This window comes from Kwoniella europaea, chromosome 1 (genome assembly GCF_036810445.1).
Source record: "Kwoniella europaea PYCC6329 chromosome 1, complete sequence".
In the NCBI taxonomy this organism is placed as follows: Eukaryota; Fungi; Basidiomycota; class Tremellomycetes; order Tremellales; family Cryptococcaceae; genus Kwoniella; species Kwoniella europaea.
In genome coordinates, this window is record NC_089487.1 from 12,237,312 (window position 1) to 12,259,354 (window position 22,043).

At 45.5% G+C, this 22,043-nt stretch overlaps 9 protein-coding genes across 9 annotated transcripts; 5 read left to right on the forward strand and 4 right to left on the reverse strand.

Moving 5' to 3' along the window:
- Nucleotides 1–107: 107 nt before the first annotated feature.
- Nucleotides 108–1,621, reverse strand: V865_004662 (uncharacterized protein; the record flags this gene model as incomplete). Its single annotated transcript, XM_066228439.1, has 5 exons — nt 108–449; nt 561–745; nt 861–1,165; nt 1,251–1,411; nt 1,475–1,621. The coding sequence occupies 5 exons, from the start codon at nt 1,619–1,621 to the stop codon at nt 108–110; spliced, it is 1,140 nt and encodes a 379-aa protein (XP_066084536.1).
- Nucleotides 1,622–2,200: 579 nt separating this feature from the next.
- On the forward strand, nt 2,201–3,632 carry V865_004663 (uncharacterized protein; the record flags this gene model as incomplete). The annotated part of the gene is made up of 4 exons (XM_066228440.1): nt 2,201–2,302; nt 2,376–2,552; nt 2,648–2,821; nt 2,901–3,632. 4 exons carry the CDS (start codon nt 2,201–2,203, stop codon nt 3,630–3,632), a joined length of 1,185 nt encoding a protein of 394 aa, XP_066084537.1.
- A 253-nt stretch (nt 3,633–3,885) lies between these two features.
- Nucleotides 3,886–8,596, reverse strand: V865_004664 (uncharacterized protein; the record flags this gene model as incomplete). The annotated part of the gene is made up of 10 exons (XM_066228441.1): nt 3,886–3,967; nt 4,032–4,537; nt 4,597–5,053; nt 5,126–5,616; nt 5,697–5,837; nt 5,898–6,174; nt 6,280–7,163; nt 7,235–7,719; nt 7,788–8,284; nt 8,346–8,596. 10 exons carry the CDS (start codon nt 8,594–8,596, stop codon nt 3,886–3,888), a joined length of 4,071 nt encoding a protein of 1,356 aa, XP_066084538.1.
- Nucleotides 8,597–9,668: 1,072 nt separating this feature from the next.
- Nucleotides 9,669–10,749, forward strand: V865_004665 (uncharacterized protein; the record flags this gene model as incomplete). The annotated part of the gene is made up of 5 exons (XM_066228442.1): nt 9,669–9,728; nt 9,777–9,866; nt 9,935–9,995; nt 10,059–10,351; nt 10,429–10,749. 5 exons carry the CDS (start codon nt 9,669–9,671, stop codon nt 10,747–10,749), a joined length of 825 nt encoding a protein of 274 aa, XP_066084539.1.
- Nucleotides 10,750–10,925: 176 nt separating this feature from the next.
- On the reverse strand, nt 10,926–11,358 carry V865_004666 (uncharacterized protein; the record flags this gene model as incomplete). The annotated part of the gene is made up of 3 exons (XM_066228443.1): nt 10,926–11,093; nt 11,166–11,265; nt 11,339–11,358. 3 exons carry the CDS (start codon nt 11,356–11,358, stop codon nt 10,926–10,928), a joined length of 288 nt encoding a protein of 95 aa, XP_066084540.1.
- Nucleotides 11,359–12,106: 748 nt separating this feature from the next.
- V865_004667 (uncharacterized protein) lies at nt 12,107–13,496 on the reverse strand (the record flags this gene model as incomplete). The annotated part of the gene is made up of 5 exons (XM_066228444.1): nt 12,107–12,159; nt 12,238–12,784; nt 12,859–13,140; nt 13,208–13,314; nt 13,370–13,496. The coding sequence occupies 5 exons, from the start codon at nt 13,494–13,496 to the stop codon at nt 12,107–12,109; spliced, it is 1,116 nt and encodes a 371-aa protein (XP_066084541.1).
- Nucleotides 13,497–14,363: 867 nt separating this feature from the next.
- V865_004668 (uncharacterized protein) lies at nt 14,364–17,690 on the forward strand (the record flags this gene model as incomplete). The annotated part of the gene is made up of 15 exons (XM_066228445.1): nt 14,364–14,555; nt 14,756–15,337; nt 15,398–15,471; nt 15,527–15,558; nt 15,605–15,683; nt 15,732–15,783; nt 15,836–15,885; nt 15,938–16,006; nt 16,062–16,135; nt 16,190–16,343; nt 16,391–16,450; nt 16,506–16,637; nt 16,717–17,188; nt 17,252–17,538; nt 17,591–17,690. 15 exons carry the CDS (start codon nt 14,364–14,366, stop codon nt 17,688–17,690), a joined length of 2,409 nt encoding a protein of 802 aa, XP_066084542.1.
- A 757-nt stretch (nt 17,691–18,447) lies between these two features.
- Nucleotides 18,448–20,753, forward strand: V865_004669 (uncharacterized protein; the record flags this gene model as incomplete). Its single annotated transcript, XM_066228446.1, has 8 exons — nt 18,448–18,451; nt 18,512–18,704; nt 18,784–19,073; nt 19,126–19,425; nt 19,475–19,890; nt 19,950–20,289; nt 20,343–20,411; nt 20,464–20,753. The coding sequence occupies 8 exons, from the start codon at nt 18,448–18,450 to the stop codon at nt 20,751–20,753; spliced, it is 1,902 nt and encodes a 633-aa protein (XP_066084543.1).
- Nucleotides 20,754–21,314: 561 nt separating this feature from the next.
- On the forward strand, nt 21,315–22,024 carry V865_004670 (uncharacterized protein; the record flags this gene model as incomplete). Its single annotated transcript, XM_066228447.1, has 3 exons — nt 21,315–21,529; nt 21,576–21,749; nt 21,796–22,024. The coding sequence occupies 3 exons, from the start codon at nt 21,315–21,317 to the stop codon at nt 22,022–22,024; spliced, it is 618 nt and encodes a 205-aa protein (XP_066084544.1).
- Between the last annotated feature and the right edge of the window lie 19 nt (nt 22,025–22,043).

The window sequence follows — 22,043 nt, forward strand, 5'->3', positions numbered from 1 at the left end:
AAATGACAGTAATGTGTATAGATGCATCTAATTCATATTCAGCTTACTATGGATGATATACACAGGTTGCTACTCGATCTACTATCATATCTCCCAGCTTACTTGCGTTACACACTACGTTCAACAGGTCTTTGTACAGTCTCTTTCCCTTCTCCATAATCGTTATCCCTTCCACCTCCATTCCCATTGCCGACTCCGTACGCACCTCTATCACCGATATCAACGGTCGACCAGCCGTCTCTACCTTCAGGCGCTAGTGGCTGACCATTAGTCGTACCCTGGGAACTACCACCGGTATGATGGTGTGACCCGCCCTCGACGATACCATTTGAATTGCCTAGCATATGTTCAGCGCTGGATCGTCGATTGGGTCGATGGTGCAAGGGGATCTCTTCGTCTTTGGGTATACGGGGAGAGTAGGGTTTGTAAGATTGAGGTGATGAGATAGGCTAAGGAAGTGTGATGAAAAATCAGCTTCAGTTGGATTGAAGAGAGCACAAGGGATGTTTGAGAAAGGGAGAGAAGGAAATGGTACAATTTTGCTAGACATATATACTCACAGGATAATATTGTCTGTAGGAATACCATGCACCAGCAATTCCAATGAGACTACCAGCGATCACATCCGTAGCGTGATGTCTGTAATCCATCGTTCGTGAAATAGTAATTAACGATGCGCATGAAAGGGGAGCAAGGAGCAACCATGATTTGTAGGTGTACCCTGTACGATTGTTGATTCGCATTTCTAAGGAAAATCAACCATCAGCTCTTTCTTCACTCGCACAGATACAGGGAAGATCAAATGTAACAATGACGGAGAACTGGGAAGAGAGATCGAGATCGAACACTTGATTACTCACTCGCAGCAAGATATAAAATCAAATACCACATCCCCGACCAAGCAAAACTACTATGACCACTTGGAAAACTTCTGAAACCTTCCTGTAATTGTGAATCATCCGTTTGGGTACATACAGTCCATGAGGTCAGACCGTGTAATGGGTTCTCAGTAAGGTTATCAGGTAAGATACAACGAGCGAAGAAGTCCGGTCGTGGTCGACCGACGGTGATTTTAACGATGTTTGTAAATGTCGCTACGAGGCCTAGACCTAGGATCAAGCCTAACAAGCCGGATTGAGCGTCCCAGAAGGTTCTTCTGATTGCTCTATAAGACGCGACAATCGATGATCAGCCAGTAGTCTTTCTAAGGAGATAGTGGAACAATCAACAGATATCGAAGGAATACTCACGCCGTAAAGATGATGATTATAGCAGGTACGACACCACATAATACAGCTAATAACCATACGGGGACTCTCTCCGGATCGGCATGTGGATGAGCAAGTGATGTATCGGTAATGTCGAATAGTCTCCTATAGCCATTGACTTTATCTAATAGGTAGAATATGCCCTGAAGCGATACTGTATATTAGCCAATCAAGTATATCAGGAAGAACGAGATGGACTTGCTCACCCATAATACGATTGTCAGAGCCCAATCCGGAGCATAGCTGAGGAAAATCCTCATCCGTCTTGATCTCTTGGATGTGGACATATCATTGGTCGCACGACCACCTCGAGAGGTTGTTGGTGATTTCGACGAGAGGAATGGTAGAGGCATTGTTCGTGTGTGACTTTTTCAATTCTTATGTACCTGGTAACCTTCGTATATGACTATGACTGGCTGTCACCTTCCGATTGACTAAGATACGTTGCGCCAATTTCTCAGACGAGAATATTGATGTTGTATAGAGGGATTGATTGAAGTAAATAATGTTTGGATGAATGACGATCGGATGACTACCCTTCGAAGAGTGATGATTTCCCAAGTCTTGGCATTGGAGATGCGGTGAAAGGGTGTATGTAAATGTAAACACTAGATTACTGCCAAATCCTTTGTATTACTCGTACAACATCACTCCCTCACCCTGACCACCCAGCAACATGTTTACCCCTTGCGCCCATACATGTGTACATGCACAAGAGTGCCCATAGGTATATGTGTATATGCATAGGACAGAGGGGACGCGATGCATCTTTGATCAGCTAAGTTACTGGATCATAGCTACTGGCCACGTGTCTCACCGCCGGAACCAGAATGAGGCCAAGACAACGAGATCAGATCCCATTCATCATCATCCTTCACATCTCTCTCTCTCTCTAAGATTGAATTCCATATCCTGTAGACCAAAGACACACGATGACACCCTCACTCTCACTCACTGATAGAACACCACTCGCAAATCAAGTAGCAGGACACGACGGGGTCATGTCGGATGCCTCGGGTTCACTCGTCATCAAGGTATGTTGTGGGTCATAGCGTGGCTTTCTCTCTCTGGCACATAGCTAACACACTGCTGTGATCATATCTGTAGCCAGCATTAGCAAGAGAGATAGCGTTCTATCAGACACTCAACTCATCAGATAGGGAAGATCCGATCAGACGGTTGAAGCCTTTCGTACCGAAGTTTCTGGGTACATTAAGGTTGGAAGGTCAATTATCGTCCAGTGGGGATGTAGAGAGGTTGGAAGGGAAAGATGAGGTTCCAGAGGTGAGTTGACATTCTTATCATCATTATCCAAAAATTATAAGCATCATGAATCAAGGTATACATCAATGTATACTAATGTGACGTGGATGATATAGTCCGTAGTTCTCGAAAACCTCTCTTACGCTTTCACCCACCCATCAATCCTTGACGTCAAGCTCGGTACGGTATTATACGATCCAGATGCGAGTGAAGAGAAGAAGCAGAGGATGGACAAGCAAGCTAGGGAGACGACGACGCATGAGCTGGGAATTAGATTTACGGGCTGTACGGTTAGTCATTATCAACCACGGCTGTGCAGGAAACGAAGATAACATGATACTGATCATGATCTTGTCCTACCACACACAGACCTGGCATTCCCCTTCTCAAAGCTATATCGTAACTCCCAAATCATTCGGTAAGACCATAACAGCCAAAGAATTACCAGAAGGCATGGTAAGGTTCTTCCCTACCTCAAGCGATAGTATCAAACCACTCGCTCAACCCACTACGGATAAATCAGCCTCTGCTCCCCCCACCACCTCACTTGATCTTTCCACAGGTGTACCACCTACACCCATCACAGCCTCCAACTCCAGTTCTACCCCTTCAGAAGTTCAAATCTTCAAAGATCACTCCATACCATCCACTTCCTTGATCAAAGTATTAAATATAATCATCGAAGAGATCGATCGACTTGTCTCTGTATTAGAGAATCTCGAAATTAGGTTCGTAGGAGGATCATTGTTGATAGTCTACGAAGGCGATCCTCCAAAATTAGAAGAGGCCTTAGATCGATATCAACTTAACAGATTAAAATCGACCACCGAGGAAGGGGTCGATAAAGATAGATCGGCATTCTCAGATGATGGTTCTATCCCTTCTGATTTGGATTCCGACGAGGAGTCAGATGAAGATGAAGATGAGGATGAGGAAAGTAGAGCAAGTAGGAAATGTCCACCTGTTAGAGTGAAATTGATCGATTTCGCACATACGTGGTTGGCACAGGGTGAAGGACCTGATCAAGGGGTGTTGAAAGGCTTGAGTACGCTGAGGGGATTATTGCAAGGTAGGAAAAAGGAGATTGAGGGGGTTGTATAGATCAATCAAAGTGTGAGAGTAAGATGTTATGAGCAAAAGAAAGATTGATAGGCATCATGAGAGATAGGAGATTTCACTTGTATATAACGAATTGATTGATGACGAAATGAAATGAAATGAAAAACGAATGAATCGTATTTGACATATATATTCGAAACATGAAATTCAATAAGTGGTAATTGTATCATATCGTACATCAAGTACGTTGTTTCCTCAGTTCATGTCGATGATGTCCATCTCATTTGGACCAACATCACATCACCCCAGCCTGCTTCTCGACTCTACCTCTGTTCAACAACCCAATCTCATGAGACAAAAATTCGCCCATATCGGGTCTACCCAACCAAATATCAATCAGTCATTAACCCAGCTATATCACATCTTACCAAACAGACTCACCTCGTTCTAGCTATTCTCAATAGAATCTCAGCCATCCTTTCATTCTCATTACTCGTTTCCTCCACCTCTTGACTGGTTGAAGATACACTATCTATCCTCATAGATCTAAATCCACCTAATAATCCAGTACTACTTCCCGTAGCTGTACTGCCCGTATGTTTCGATGCAACTTTGACAGCAGCACTTGTCCTATCTTTCAACGTTGGAGTAGGTAAATCCAAATATTGTCCAAGCATGATCAAATCTTTATAATTACCCGATTGAAGTCGTTGTATCGGAACACCATGTTCTATACCACCTTCAGAAGCGTTAAAGAAAGATTTCAACAGTCCCAACCATTTGAACACTACGTCGATCTCTGATGACCCCAATGTAGGACCATGGTAGGGTTTGTCACTTAGAGGGGGGACGAGCAGTGAGATGAGTATATCGATTATTCTTCTCCAGAGTGATAACATTAGGGAAAGTCGGGTAGGTAAGTTGAGCGTAACGGAGAATACAGAGAACTACCAATCATCCCAATATCAGCTGAGAGTCATACAGTAAGAAAGAGAGGATTACATACATTTTCATTAAGATAATCGAACAAACCTCCCAAGCTACTCTCAATATCTTGATCCGTCAATACTGTTTTCGCCTTTTTCTTATCTTTGAGCGGTTTAGTCAAATTACCCAAAGTGGTCGTACTCAGTTGAGATCTGATATATTCCGACATCTTATCGACCAACTCCCTCGACATGTCCCTTTGCGATCTATCCAATGCTCTCGAAGCGATGGACAGATGATAAGCTACGTCGTTCTTCTCTCCTCCTTCCATCGATATTCGAATATGGACTATCCCACCTCGATTAGACGTCGTGAGGGGTAAGACGATATCTCGTATGGGCTGTTCGGCAAATAATCTCGAATCAAGTTTGAACGATCCACCACCGATCAAGTCATGTTTACCGACTAGTTGTCGATCGAACGCAGTCAACTCGAGAACTTTGATTGATCCTACTGATATCTCAAATGATTGTTCCCTATATATCCCCAATCCCAAATTAGCCTTCAGGTCTATTTGCCTGACCATGTTAGTCGAAGATGGTACTCACCACCTCGGATCTTCCGCGCCCAGTACCGTCCTAGTCTTGATCAACCTCTCGCCCGTCTCTTTATCAGTGACGACCACGAACCCATCCGCGGGTTTGCTCCCTCCTCTTCCCAACAGGTTCTCACCTCGAAGGACAGTCACGGTGAATACGTGTCTTGTAGATTTATCATTTGTCGAACTCGATTTGACAGACTTTACGATCCGAGCTGTATCTTCGGCTTCCATAGCATACATCAGGTCTTCCAGGGAATGTTTCGCAGCAGACATATCGGTGAGCTTGACGCATGCCGCGGGCGGTACAGCGAACCCTTCGACTTTTTTCTTTTCCAAATTTTTCACAGCCTGTTGTCCCTTGGCTAACCAATTACCGGCTTTACTACCTAGCTTGTTTTGGATCTCGGAAGTCGGGGTGGATACTTTCGCAGGGCTGAGGTCGTGTTGGAAGAGCGCAAGGACGGTGGTGGCGTAAGTGGATACTGCTAACGAGACAGTCTAACGTATTATTGTCATCAGTACAAGTCTCTTTTGATATGCAGATGAAAGGTCTTGTCTGAATATCACTATATACTCACCTTGGAATAATCAATCAAAAATACCGCTCGCTTGTACTCAGACAGAGGTAACTCATGTAAGATGACTTGAGCGGATGATCGTATGAACTCGAACAGGTCGATAACGGATTGTGAATGTTTATTTTCACCTTCCGGGACCCACTATACGATGACATGTCATTGAATTAGCATCTGCCAACTCGCATGATACACTAGACTTACACTATCCATGCCCACCGCTCTGCTCACCCAATCATGTACCTGACTAGTCTCTGTATCCTTCAACCAAGCCATCACGTGAGGTTCAAAGAACGCATCGAGCTCGAAGCCATGCTCTTGGTTGGGACACAAATCATCCCAGAGGTCCAGTAATTTGCCGGTAGTCTCATACAAGCTAAATATGTCGGAAGCGACTCCACGGGGTTTATCAATCACTTGGAGTTCGGCTAGGAAGAGGGGTAGTTGGCGGGATATGATGATAGCGGATGGGTTAAGGGTGCTATGGTCAATCGACAAATTTAGCATAGTGTAATTGTACAATTCAAATTAAAGGATCGACCAAAGACTGAATTAGGACTACCGTGATGGCGAAACTTTGACTTACCTTCCTATACCCTTACCCCAGACCCTCTTAACATCCGTAACCTCCTTCAATATCCACCTCGCCACATTCTCGAACCCTTCCACCAGCTTATCCTTCCCATTACTACCCACCGTTCTCATTCCATCATCTTGTTGTCCCACACCTCCTGTGAGATACTCCACAGCCTGGACGTATTCACCTATCGCCGCACCCTTGAGCTCGTCCGAAGCATTGTCAATGATCTTCTGAGCGTAAGTCTGAGCCTCAAACAGTTCGGGAGCAGCGTTGAATATGATCAATAGAGATGGTGGTGGAGATGGAGGTGGGTTAGAAGTAGTGGGGAATATGGTAGGTAAAGAAGTAGTTAGAAGTGAAAGTAGAGTTGACAAAAGTTCAGATAAGATGGGTGACAAGGGATCACCAGGTCTTATACCGTATGACATCAATTTAACACTTTCTGAAATACTCTTGGCATATCCCACTTCCTCTTTCGTACCGATACTATCTCCCCATCGCTTAAGCACAACTTCCAGCTCTTTCTCTTTTTCCCTCCTCGAGGCTATCCCCCATATATCTCGACAACGTTCTAACAAATCACGCGATTTTGTGGTATGTCCAACGACTTCGACGGATTTACTTGCGAGTCTGCCGAATACCTCGATCGATCTGGGTGGTATGAAAAATGATTCACCGGAGAATGATCGAGGGGAAGTAGGTGAGAGAGGTGCGCTGATATTGGTAGAGAAGTCATTGGGCGAGCCTGGTGTAGCTAGATCAGGGAAATCTTTCAATAAGTTGGAGATGGATTGGGATAATTGAGCTTGACGATTCTTTTGAGATGGGGTCAGTGGAGCTGGTTGAGAGGATATAGCAGTCATAGCTCGTTTCAGATCTGACATGTACATCTGTACAAGTTGTGATAACCACATCAATCAGCATTAAACCTCCTATCCGGTTGTAGAAAACGTGTATTTACCTGCTCCAATACACCACTTCGTTTTATATCAATCACATCCCTATCCAATATATCCTTCCTGACTCCCCACACTTGTCCTACCGTATCTACCGACTCATTCACATCCCCATCCCAGATCGGACTGGGTTTTCGTTTGATGGAATCTTGAGAATGGGTTGAGATCCTGCCTAGTCCTATCCCGGACGATTTTCTCCTTACATTCAATGGAGGTTGAGTCGGAGAAGTAGGCGTGGTGGGTGACATTGACAGTGCACTGGAGTTCGTGTCTAGTTCGGGGTTGGGTGATGGTGCGAGCATGTACGATTGGACTTCTGCTCTGAGACGGAATAGGAAATCTCGATCTTTCTCGGTTTGCGGTTTGGCCAGTGGAGAGAAGAATGACGAGCGGGGGAGGGAGTTGTACAGTAGTTGGAGGAGATGGGATTGGTGAATGTGAGCAGGGGATGAACCTTGTCCGGTCGAAGGTGGGATGGATTGAGTGAACGCTAAATTGAATGATACAATATCAGCTATTCTTCCTGCTACATGGAATACTTCAATCAATTTAACTCACCCTCCAGCAAAGTAGGTACCTCTCTGAGATTCAATCCACTGGGAGTCTTCGTACCCTTCTTGATCAATCCTAGGAAATTCGCTGTGGTAGATTTCCAAATCGCATCCCCATCTTCATTGGCCAGTACACCCCAGAACTCCAATAAGAATTCCTTGGGAAGTTTGACCGACTGTCCATCATCTGACTTGTTCCTTCCTAGACTGAGACCGAAGCCAGATGATTTCCTCCTACCTGGTGGACCAGGTGAGGGAGTGGTGGTATTAGGAAAAACAGGTGAACCACCCATTTCAGGTGTGGTTGGTCCATGACCTGTTCCAGGTGGGGAGAACGACGAGAAAGTGAGTCGAGAGCCATTAGGGGATGTCCCCTGTAAAGGAGGTGATGGCATAGGTGGGACAGGGGGTGGAGGGGTGTGATGAAGGGAGAATGCAGATGCTACGGATGCTCGGTGGGTTGGGGTGGGTGGTGGTGGATGAGTCAGGTGGTGGTGCAGCACTCTAAGGCATTATACCCAGACATTTTCAGCTCCATTCGGGAAGTAGGAAGAGAAACACCCACGCTACACGTAAAGAGTAAGTATAACCCAGCTTATCCAGCTCATCCCCTCCAGGACCATTACTGTAACTCGGTTGTCTGCCATTCAGACTGACAGGTGAAGCGAGGGGTGGCCCTCCTATAGGTGAAGGAGGCATCAGTCCTGATTCTTTCGTGTAGTTTGTCTGTACGGTGGATACTGTCGAGGTGGACATGCTTCGTGAAGGGTTGCGAGGTAAGGGGGGTGGTGTAGGTCCATTGCGATGGGCTTGCATGGTTTTATGGTGTCTGAAGTGATGATAAAAGAGTGTGTATAGTGTGAGAAGATGGGTGATCCTCCTTTTGCTGTGCTGTATGTGTATATAAACTTATTCGACCGTGCATCGATGTGTGGTGTTGGTGTTGGTGTTGTTGAGTTTATTTTTGTTTTTGTACTACCGTGCTACGCGTTTGGTAATTCCTCCACTCATGCATCCCACCGTACAATCGCGTGTATATCTTACTCCTAGGTTATCCTGTGTTGTACCCTGGTACCTGGTAGATCATCTTTCCGTCCTAGCAATAGCAAGTAACGTGGGAAAATAACAAGGGGACAGCTTGGAGATCAGGGGTATCTCAATTCGGCTCAGTTTACGAGTATCCAGCTAGCCAAGCAATCAATCGGTACAATCAAGCATACAAGAACAAAGCACAGAGGTGGGATGATCCCGTCAGTGTATCTATTGGTGGCTTATCGATATGAAGGATTTCGTCGTAGGTCGGTTCGTTCTTTTGATTAGGAATATAGGATCGCTGAGATTGATACGGACTCTGATGCTCCATCTTCCCGCTCCTTCTTTGACAGCCTAGAACATGCTCGATGGATGACAGACTGGAACACGCTCGATACATCCTACGCATGATCGTTCATGCATTACAAACGATGCTTCTCTTCCCGTCGATATGGATGATCTAATCTCATCAGTTCATCTCCAATCCATGGGAAACCACCTTCCTATTTGGGTAATGATCCTGTTGTTTCCGCTGGAACTGATCGAAGAGATACCTCAGTGACTAACGAATCATTCCAAAAGATTTACTAATCCCTCCCATCGATTTATCGACCAGTTGACCATCTTGAAAAGGTATATATACTCCTCATCTCAAGCTAAAAATCGTTTATCCATTCTCTTCAGAACAACAACAATCAAAATTCCTCCTTTCACTTTCATATTCCGATCACTGCTTATCGCAGTTACAGCTATCATCATTTCGTACTTATTATCTACCAGCTCAATCAAGACTTACCTCAAACCTATCTCTTCAAGTACCCTGAGACACTTCGCTACGAATATACCTAAGGCGAATATGCAATTCAAGTATAGACCAAGTGAACAGAGGGGAGGAGCAGATCATGGGTGGTTGAAGGTGAGTCATAATGTATCTGAATTGACAATTGCTGATAATACCTTATAGACCTTCCATACCTTCTCTTTCGCATCCTACTATGATCCGAAATACGAGAGCTTTGGTGCGTTGAGAGTCATCAACGAAGATCGAGTGGCGGTGAGTATCGATCCATCTATTCTACTAAGACCAAGACATAAACTGATGTAAATGATGAATGAACCTAGCCCGGTACTGGCTTCCCTACGCATCCTCATCGAGAAGCCGAGATCTTTTCATACATCATCAGTGAGCAACTTTTCCCTTTCGACCAATATTCCCTTTACTGACTTTGGGTGTGATGTATTTTAGGCGGCCAGCTATCGCACAAAGATACAATGGGCAACGTCGAAACGATGGTCCGAGGTGATATCCAAATGACCTCCGGTGGAACAGGTATAGCCCACTCCGAATACAACGATCATCCTTCCCAGGGGGTCCATTTCTTACAGATCTGGGCGTTACCTAATCGAAGAGGATTGAAACCGAAATACTTCACTAGACATTTCACGGATGAGCAGAAAAAGGATAAGATTGCTCATCTGGTAGCTCCGGTGGGGTACGAGGGGGTAGAAGAAGTTAGAGAATGCAGTGGGCTGACTCCGGTAAGTATCAAATCCCTTTCTGATCCAGATCAAATAGTAGAGCAACGTTACTGACTGAGTGTTCGGCTTATATTCAGATCCACTCACCCGTCCATTTCTTCTCATCCCTTATTTCCCCCACCATCTCGCTCACTCACAAACTCCTACCTTCCCTCAATGGCAAACCCAACAAGCTGTTCTATGTTCAACTAGTCCAGTCCTCGGGGTACAATACCGAATCAGCACCGAAGGACGGTAAAGGATCGTTGATCAAGGTCACAGGTGGTGGACAAGAAGCGACGTTGGGTGAAGGGGACGGTGTGTTCATCACTGGCGGGAAAGTAGGAGAGGAAATATCGATCGAGAATGTCGGGAAAGGTGTAGGCGAGGTAGTACTATTTGAGATGGACGAGGAATAAAGAGATTCCAGTCAAGACTGTCAAGATTGATTGACTGGGTCTGCCTTCGATAGATTGATTCAGACTGGAGCCAGGATAGTACTTTTTGGATAATCATAATGTAATTTGCGAATAATTTCATGGTGTATGCATATATCGTCTGAATAGAATTGTCCTCTCTTGAACAGATGACACCTCTACTCTTCATCCTCGTCGAGATACCTTAACGACCCATCTGCATTGACCCAAGCCAGATGTTGTCTACCTATATCCCTGATACGATTTACTCCGACAAGTATCATCGTAGATAAGAATTTGTCGTATAACAAATCCAGAGCGAGTTTCACTCCGGCTTCACCTTTATACTATTCAACATCGATATCAAAATCCCAATAAGCTTAGCCTAGCTTGACCATTCGAATCATTCCTTGACTCACAGCCAATCCCCACATGACAGCTTTTCCGATCCAGCAGAAGTCCGCCCCGAGAGCGAGTGCTTTGAATCTATCTGATCCTATGTTCAGTACTTCAAGTGGTCTGTCTATATGGAATGGCGTTAAAGGGCAAAGCACCAAAGATAGTCACATGGACTAATCGAGGTGTACCTTACATGTGTTTGGTATCGGTCATCGCGATTAGTTTACTAGGATTTATGACCGTTTCGAAAGGATCGGCAACTGTATTTACATGATTGGATCGAGTCTCGTGATTGTTGGTATCTCCTTCAATTGGATTCATATCAGATTTCACAGAGCGATGAAAGCCCAGGGAAGGGATTTAGACAAGTTGCCTTACAAGGTCAGAAGTCAATATATCATGTCGTGGATTGCCATGGTCTTCTATGGTGTATTATGGTTTGTGCGTGGATTTTACCTTACCGACTGAAAAAGATGTAAAGCTGAATTTAGCTGTACTATACAATACAGACAAACGGTTACTCGGTGTTTATCAAGGTCAAATGGAATTATCGAACCTTTCTCTTCTCATATTTGTCCATCGTTTTTTTCCTAATACCGTATATAGGTCATAGATTATACAGTAAGAATTGGAGATTTAACCCATTAGTGGAGGTAGATCTGATCACGGGACTGAGAAATCAGAGCCTTTACCTAAAACCAGAAGAGCCAAATTTGACAAGTGGTTATCGGGTTAAATCAGATTTTATATGACATGTTAGTATAGATCATATAGAGTAACATCACGTTTAGAGGAATATGGGCGGCTTAAACATTCACAATGGCTTGGATATGCAAGCTCACTTATGTGTGATAGACGTCAAATTTCCAAGGCTTGGGAAAGATAGCCTAAATAACTGATTAATATCCATAATAATCCAAGGACACACAAAGGAATTAGCAAGTCTAGCAGTAGTAGCAAATTACGCAATGATAGCTTCTACCAAACCTGAAGTTTCACTTGCAAAATCGGTAACTGAGCGAGCGCAGCGCAAAACGCATCGAAGTCAGCTATCAATCGATCTGAAACGAGCTAGTAAAACAAGTCACTCACAAACAATACCCTTCTTCTTCAATCCTTTTCCTTGTCCAGTGGTCAACCATTTCTTCAAACCTTGGTTCACACCTGGTACGATCAATCCCTGAGCCATCACTTGGGGGAAAAGAAGTTGATAGGCTTGTTCAGAACTTGCAAAGGTTATATACAGTCCATCTCCTTTGGATTTGCTGGACGATGCGGAGATATGGGTGGTCGTAGCGTTGAGTTTGAGATTGACATTAGGTGTTAATCCGATTTTATCCGCTTTCGGTTCATACAAGTCTTCTATGAAGACTTTATCACCTGATGGAGTGGTCAGTGAAAAGTCGGCATTGTTGTCTGACCATCCATTGGTGAGGTCTATACCTAATGATTGCTGAGAAGAGGATAATTGGTCCAATGCGAATCGACGGAGAATGGTCATCTTTCCTCTGACGGCGGATAGGGCGGTAGACGAGATGGAGGTGGATGGGTTGACGTATGATTGGGCTACTGAGGAAGTGAGAGTGGTATAGAGGGATTGCTGGAGAGCTTGGGTAGTTCCCCAAGTAGCGTTCTCATCCTGCACCATGAATGGTATCAGATACACATCCAGAAATCAAATACTCAATATTGATGAAGAATGATGCAACTCACCTTCACACTGATAAGCAAACTCTCCGTGGGATTCTCCTCCAAGAACCTATAAAACCCTTGAATAACATCTTCGAACCTCGCATTGATGTCTAGCAGAGCTTCCGAATGGAAGAATACCAAGTCTTTACCGTTGGGTGCGAATCCCACTCTCAAGTCAAACGCTCGGTTACCAGCGGCAAGTTGAGCGAAGATCGATTGAGTCCCACAGCGATATAAGGCGGATGGGTAGATGATATTTGTATATTTGAGATAGGAGAGTTGTTTGAGCAAAGTGTAGTCCCACTAAACCAAGGACCATCACAATGACAGTATCAGCGAGAAGAAGCCCATGATAATGGAATATGCTCACAGAGGCAGTATCGTGAGTACCTGGGATGGACATATCGGTGATTTTGGTAGTGTCTGATACTTTTGACATCCAAGAGCATAGTGAGCCAGAACATTTGGAATATGATCCTACATGTACAAGTCAGCGAAGTATGAAGCGCAACGAGAGCAGGTCATGACGCACCCAAGATCCCACTACCCCTTTTGAGGGCTTCGTTCATCGATGTGACATTGTATTTCGGTGCTCTGGATTCTAAAGGAGCGGCAAGAGCTAGGATGGCCAGAAGAGGGAGCAGGAGAATGGACAACATGGTAGATTGAATGAGCGTGGTGATGGTTAGTGGAAAGAGCAAGAGTAAAATAAGGAGAGATGAAAGTACAGGGCTCCTCTATATATGATTGCTCCTGACGATCAGTGCTCATCTTTGGTTCGACTTAATTAATTTTTGAGCAGAGCCCGACATTTCAGGGGGAGCACAAAGTGGGGCATCCAGGTTCTAGACGGGCGGACCATCCCTTGATTGTCCCTACTTGATATTCGGGCTCCGGCGTGCATGCGGACATTGTAAGATATAAGAGCATCCACCCTTCAATCGTTAATGAGCACTCGTAAACCTTGACCAGAAGTACTATTCTGTTCACCTAAGAGTTTGGCCATCTGCTTAAAGATGTTCATGCGAGCGATTCCTGAAAATTTCGAGATAAGAATAAGAGCGATGGCGAAGAAGGTGCAGGTTAGGTACACGTCGTAAACCACGCTTTAAGGGACTCTCTGCGGCTGATCCGCACAGGCACATTTACAGGCACATTCACTTACCCTGCACCTTTTTTTGCTGTTGTTTACTTCCCCTGCAGTTGGGCTTGAGGTTATTTTCCTTGGCGTTGTGAAAGTATGCTGTATCTAATGTTAGACGCGTAGATGAGAGATGTCGAATACATGGTAACGTGCGAGCAAGCGTAACGTGGTGAGAGTGACAGCGAACATAAGACCAAGATGATCATCAGTATGGATGTGATTACGCGTGGATGGTATCAACTTTTCATTCACTATCGACTCCTCATTCAAAATCGATGCTTGCTCGATGTGTATACTGTGATGTGCTAAAGACGTACCATATATAATACCATACACTCTCTTTATAATCATCAACATAGTCACTGTCTGATACGATATCACCATGCCAAGCAAGAACCGACCTCGTCCAGGGCCAATATCGATATCCTCGCCTATACCACGCAGTCCTGATGGTTTATTGGCAACACCCAATTCCCAATATCGTTCGTACCCTTCACCTGGGGCATCAGGATCAAGGTCACCTCGTACACCGACACGAGGGGGTAAGAAAGCTAAACCTAGGGTGTATGATGAGGTGAGTGAATAGAGATAGGTTGCACAGCTGCGGATAAGAGATTAGGGGAGATGGAGCAAAGCTGTGCACGGACCATGCTTAAAATTGTTCTGATCCGGTCCGAGCTACCACACCATCTCAAGTTCATACACCACATCCTTTTGTCGTTGTTCGGATTCATATCGACCAGGTTATTGTCACTTACATATGTTCATACACAGTACGACCTATCACCCACTCACGCATATCTCGAGCAATTCAACTCCTATCCTTCCTCACCGGATCCATCCCATATGCCCATTCAGTCCCCTTCACCGATGGATTCTCCAGGAACGAACAACGCGACAGAGAAAGATCCAGCATTCGGTCAGAACCAGTTCTCCTCGAATCACTACCTAGCACCGACATTGCATCCTCATGGAGAACGTAACAGACCTTACCCGGCGACAGGCAAGACGAACAGGAATAATTGTATACCTACCAATCCGACCAAAAGGAAATTACTGTTCTTCGGTGTACCTGTGATACTGGTGATCATAGCGGGTATAGCGATAGGTGTGGTAGTGGGCACGCAGCATAAACCAAGTTCAGATAGTAGTTCATCGTCAGGCGGATCAAGTAAAGGTTCAACGGGTAATACTAATGGAGGAACCGGAGGGAATAGTCAGACAACTTGGAATCAGTATATTAAACCTAGTTCAGGTGGTGATGGGGATACAGTGACGACAGATCTGGGTGTACAATTCAAGTATGTCAATAAATTTGGGGGTCATTGGGCTCAGAACCCTTATGATCCGTATTCGGTGAGTGTCAATATACAGCGGACATTGGGCATTCCCGCTGACTGATGATCTGTTTTATAGGTATCTGGTAGAGCTCAGTCTTGGTCGCCTTCTCTGTTGGAAGAATGGGTGTGGGGAACGCACATAGCGAGGGGGTGAGTCGAGTAGTTCCAAATGATGATACACGGTCAACTGACAAGGGCTACGCAGTGTCAATCTGGGAGGATGGCTTGTGACAGAGCGTGAGTGACTGCTTATCAGCGAATTCAAGCTGACGTTCCTCTGTAGCCTTCATCGTTCCTGCGTTATATGAACAATACCAAACATCCACACCTCAGGCAGTAGACGAATATACTTTGTCTCAGGCGTAGGTCCTCTGCTGGTCATCAACGACTATAGCTAATCAATCCCGTAGAATGGGTCAAGATCTGGCCACGAAAATGGAAGAGCACTACAAGACTTTTATCGTGAGGTAGCAGACCTTAGTGCTTCGGTATTAAGCTGATCTTTTGCACGTAGACTGAAGAAGACTTCGCTGCTATCTCTGCTGCTGGATTGAACTTTGTTCGGTGAGTTCATATAGTGAAAAGATAATTGAAAGGTCTAACTCATGCGATGTAGGATCCCCCTTGGGTATTGGGCTGTCGAGACTATCGAGGGAGAACCATATCTGCCTAAAGTGTCTTGGACGTGAGCTATCTTCATCATCTACAAGAAGACGAGCTGCTGATGGAACACACTACAGATACTTCCTCAAAGCAATCGGATGGGCTAGAAAATACGGAATAAGAATATTCGCCGATTTCCACGCTTTACCAGGTAAGTATTCTGCACTGAACCAGCGCATCTGGTAAGCTAATACCACATCGCTAGGATCACAGAACGGGTGGAACCATTCGGGCAAATCAGGCAGCGTGAATTGGATGTACGGTGTAATGGGAATTGCCAATGCTCAGAGGTCTCTGGAGACTATACGGACGATTACTGAGTTTATCTTGCAAGACGGTATCAAGGAGGTGGTTCCGATGTAAGTCATCCCCTTTTACAATAAGAATTTAGCTGATTGATCGAAAGGTTCGGCTTGGTCAATGAGGTGATGGCTAAGACGGTCGGTACGGATGTGATGCAGAAGTTGTGAGTTTACCACAGCCTTTGAAGTATGGACTGTTTGCTAAATGATATGACACAGCTACTACCAAGCATACAAGACCATCCGAGATGTGACAGGCTATGGGACAGGAAACGGTCCGATCATATTCCTCCACGAAGGATTCTTGGGTGTGGCTGCGTGGGAAGGGTTCTTGAATGGGGCTGATCGAGTGTGAGTTTTGAGCTATGGCTGAGAATCCATCGCAACTGTCTAGCATCACCATATACTAATTAATTCATCACCAAACTAGTGGCCTCGATCAACACCCTTACCTCGCTTTCGGAGATATCAACACCGCTCCTCACTCTGAACAAGCTAAGACCGCCTGTGGCTGGGGAGGAGGTACCAATGACAGTATGACTAATTTCGGCTTGATCATGGGGGGAGAATGGTCCAATGCAATTAACGACTGTGGATTATGGTTGAACGGTGTGGGATCTACTCCCTCATTCAGCTTGGCGGGAAACAATTGCGATGAATATGATGAGTGGATGAACTGGACCGACGACTTTAAAAAGGGTGTGTTGAGCTATACAATGGCTAATATGGACGCGTTGCAAAACTTCTTCTTCTGGACTTGGAAGATTGGGAATTCGACTGTCAAAGGGTATCAAACCAGTCCACAATGGCATTATAGATTGGGTTGGGAGCAAGGTTGGATGCCTAAAGATCCTAGATCAGCCGGAGGGTATTGTAAGACTTTGGGAATTGGTGGTAACCAGGTGAGGAATTGAATGGTTTATTCATGTCAACACGAAGATTATATTGATCTTTGCACATTCTAGTTCGCCGGAACATATCCTGCTTCAGCGACCGGATCATTCGCCAATGGTACACCTACCATCGCAGCTACTCAACTTGCCTCACACACGTTATGGCCACCTCCCACACTCGGACCATCCTTTGCAGTCGATCAGGTATCGCTGCTGCCGACTCTGACTCAGACAGGATCTATCGTTGTCTTACCTACGCCGTCTCATCCGTCCAATGCTACGAATATAGGTGATGGATGGGCAAATGCACAGGATACGGTAGGTGCATGGACGAGAGTGGAGGGATGTGATTATCCAGAGTGAGTGGTCGATTCGATGTGACAAGAAATAAGACTGACGATATTGAAATAGCGAATATGACGCTGTGAATGCTACGGTGCCAGCTGCTGTATGTACCGGAGCGTCAGCAAGGAAGAGGAATGGGTTGGTACCCATACCAACAGCGATATAGTATGTTTGGGCGGGAATATAGAACATTGTAAAATTAGATGACGATTATACATGGACAATCTTTCGGGTTCTGACTAAGTTAGGTTAAGAAGTATCTACAAGGTCTTATAAATAGTATGCATCGTTGACAAGCTCATAGTGAGCAGGCTTCACCGTCAATGGTCTTGCAGTACTGCAATTACGCGAAATGTGTGCATAAACACCCTTTTTCCTATCATCTCGACAGGACTCGGTTACGCACCATGTGATCGCCGCCACTTTCCAACCTCGCTAAACTCTATTCGAAAGACGTGATCGCTCGTTATCATGGCGAATATCGTCAGTTTTTGAAGGCATCTTGTGCATTCAGTTCTGCGGAGTACTTCGATTCCGGTTTATTTGGAGATATCGCCAAGGGACCAGTCCGGTCTCCACTGCTAACAAGAAGGACTGCGGGGTTTTTTCGCTTCGAGACCGTCATCAACCGATCATTTTCTCACTCCAATTGATTCGATCGTCGTTTGGGAGATCCACTTTCGCTAGCTTTATAGCCTCCCAAACGAGGTGAACCACATGGTACATAGAATGATGTCAAGCTTAATAGGAATAAGCTTTGATAGCGTGATCTCACATCAAACAACAGACACTAACAATTGACAATACAGAGAAAGGTAAAAAAAAAAACCCAATCCTTGCAGTGAGAAGATGGATCGTCAAGCTATATAAGAGCAGACATGTAATGCTTCTCAAGCTGCGAGGTATACCTAAAATCAATCACAATGAGTGGGTTCCCATCTCTGTGGTACCGATTGACTGTAGCTGATGATAGAGTTTTGTAATCAGGTCAAGTAGCTCCCACTTTAGATCTGACTTCAGCGCCTGTCCCACCTCCAGCTCTGCCTGGTAGTATCAGGCACAGCGACGAGGAAAAGAAAGAGCCAATACTCGACGCCGACTCCGGAGTAGCCAATGGTCATACATTGGACTCTGAAGAGGATGTGGAGCCTACCGATGAAGAGTATAAGACGTTGAGAAAGTGAGTTGCTTATGTTCTGCTATCGGAGTCATATGGACGGACGAGTCTGAGCTGATAGTATTGCTTTCAATCTTTTCAGAGTCCCCGCCACGATTCACTGGCCAGCGGTTGCCCTCTGTCTCGTAGAGATTGCCGAGAGAGCCTCATACTACGGATCCAAGAAACCATTCGCAAACTTTGTCCGTGGTGCTTTACCCAAAGGCGGTAATGGTGCGGGAGCAGTCGCGAAAGGAGCAGCAGGAGCGAATCAAACTGCCGGTGCATTGGGTATGGGCTCGGTAGCTGCTTCGGCTGTCACTTCGACCTTTACTTTCTTGAGTTATGTGATTCCGATCCTTGGTGGTATCGTGGCGGATAATTATTGGGGAAGTGCGTGAATATTTGCTTGTCTAATAGTTGTTTTGCTAATTCACTCGTTTAGGATGGCGAACAATTTGCGTCGGAGTGGCTGTTGGAGCAGTAGCTCATGTCATCCTGGTTATACCTGCGATCCCATCGGTCATCGCCAGTGGACACGCTTTCCCACCTTTTATCATTTCCGTGATCATCTTGGCCTTCGCAGCGGGATTCATCAAACCTTCCTTAGCACCATTAATGTGTGATCAATCACCGGTAAAGAAACCAGTGGTCAGGACAACCAAATCTGGCGAAAGAGTGATTGTTGATCCTCAAGTGACCATCCAACGGTACATGCTGATCTTCTATTGGTGCATCAACATTGGTGAGTGCTTTAGGTAGGACTCCTGAGACCTCGCTGAGATCAAATATAGGCTCCTTTTGGATGATCGCCGAATCGTATGTCCAACGATTAGTAGGATTCTGGTTAGCCTATCTACTCCCAGGAATAATTTATATCTTGGTACCCATCGTGCTGGTGGTGGTGTACAAGAGATTGTACTTTGCTCCACCTCAGGGGTCAGTCCTGGTCGAAACACTAAGAGTGTGGAAGGGGCTATACAGACGAAATGGGTTCTGGAAAGCTTTCAAAGGTGGCGATGAGGCTTGGAACGAGGTCAAACCGTCTTATATCATCGAGAAATACGGCTCCATCGATGATGAGAAGATCATATGGGATGATCGATTCGTTGATGAAGTCAGGCAGACACTCGAAGTCTGTGCAGTGTCTTGGTTATTGCCAATTTACTACCTTGCTGATGGAGGAATAGGTAACATGGAGAATGACATGGTGAGTTCATTTTACCATGTAAGCATGGGATTAGACCTGACCCTTGTGAAACCATCTAGTCCGCCGCGATGACCCTTAATAACATCCCCAACGATCTGTTTGGCAATTTCAATCCTTTGTGTATCATCGTATTCACCCCAATCGTCGGACTGATGTACAAATGGTTTGAGAAGATTGGTCGGCCCATTCGACCCATGACCAGACTCAGTATCGGGTTTGCCCTCGCATCAATCAACATGATCATCGGTGCGATCGTCCAATGGAGGGTATACAAGACTTCACCTTGTGGATATTACGCTACAGATTGTGAATTGGGTGTATCCCCTGTCCCATTGGCTTGGCAGATCCCTCTAAGCGCATTGCCAGGGATAGGAGAGATATTTATTGCTGTGACTGCGTGTGAGTGATTTCAGCGATCCGTCTTGACCAACCAACGCTGATGTGGTCTATAGATGAGATCGCTTATACGAGAGCACCAGCCAGGATGAAGTCTTTGGTAGTCGCTATTACCCTCTTCAATCGTGAGTGATCCAATCATTTGCCTCATCACAATCGCTAACAGTCTTAGCACAGAGGCCATATCAGCTGCGATTGGACTCGCTCTCAGTGACGTGATCAAAGACCCGTACTTGATTTGGCCTTATGTTGCTCTGGCAGCAGCCAATTTCCTTTGTATCTTCGTCTGTCCAACTGTCTTCCGTCATCTCAACGAACCGATCAAGGAATTTGCAAACATCGATCGACAAGCTGGAAAGGATCAGCCCAATTATCACAAGGAGGCTGCTGCGGCGAGGATCGAGGAGGTAGAGAATGGGAATGGTAGAAAGTCAAGGTGGAATATCTTCAAGAGTGGAAAGGCATAATGTTGAAGCGAGAGTACCCTCTGATTGATTGACAGATACAAGGTCAAATGACCAACGGATGCATATCGTTCTGCTGCTGTATCTTTTTGTATTGCGCCGTGAGAATAAGCATTAGTTCGTGGCTTACATTGCCCACCACGGCTCAAACATCTACCAAAGTAGTCTAACCCGAGAGACCAAGCGAGTAATTTATTGCCCGAATCGCTGGTAAATCGTTCCTGGGACAATTGCTGGTGAATGTTTTGATGCCACCGCCAAGGTATTCTGATCGAGGATCGGAATGAAATCAAACCGAATCAAGTCAAACGTGCATGTGCATGTGACATCGCAATGCTTCATCACACTCACTAGCCTTATCAATCCACTGGCAAACCAAGAGTCCGACGACAGGTGCCAAGAAGGACAAGGTTGCCGGGCCGAGTTAATGACGGTTAAATCTTTCACCGTCACTGGGCAATTAGCGTGGTTTGTCCAATATATTAATGAGGAGAGTGCCGTACCCCCTGGGACTCCAATGTTTTCCCCACGGCTCGTAAAGGTCTCTTGATACATACACTCACCATGGCCACTGCTATCAACAACCAAGATGCGATCGTCCCCGCGATCGACGAGAAACCCCATATTGACCACATGGAGCACTACGATGCGGATGGGAAGGAAGTCGACGATGTGATTACCAAATCACCCTTCGAAGATCTCCCATGGAAGAAGACCTGGAGGGTATTCTGGAAAGCAGCTTTGATGTGTATCTTTGCGTCTTTCTCAGCGGCTGCCGAGTGAGTATATACATTGGTAGTAACCGAGCTAAGTAAGATGTTTTAGTGGCTTCCAGATCTCCATGACCTCGAATATAATCGCGAACAAAGGTTTCATCGAGACTTATGGTACGGCTATCGATGCTAAGACCGGTGGGCCAAAGCTAGATGCGGATATCCTCGCTGCTTGGGGTGGTATCCAATCTGCTGGTCAAGGTTTTGGAATGTTGACTCAGCATTTGTAAGTACAGTCTTGTTATATCGACTCCTCGCTGATACACCTCCAGCATTGCCGATCGGTTCGGCCGTAAGGTAGCCTTCTACACCCTCTGGGTATCGTTGGTGATCGCCGTGGCCCTGGAAAGTTTCGGTAGAGATTGGAGATCATGGTTATGTGCCAAGCTGTTCTCTGGATTTGGTGTCGGCTCAGTTCAATTTATGACTGGAATGTATATGACGGAATTGGCTCCGGCGAAAATCAGAGGATTCCTCTTGATCTTCTATTCTGCTTGGTGAGTTGAGCCCTCAACACAAC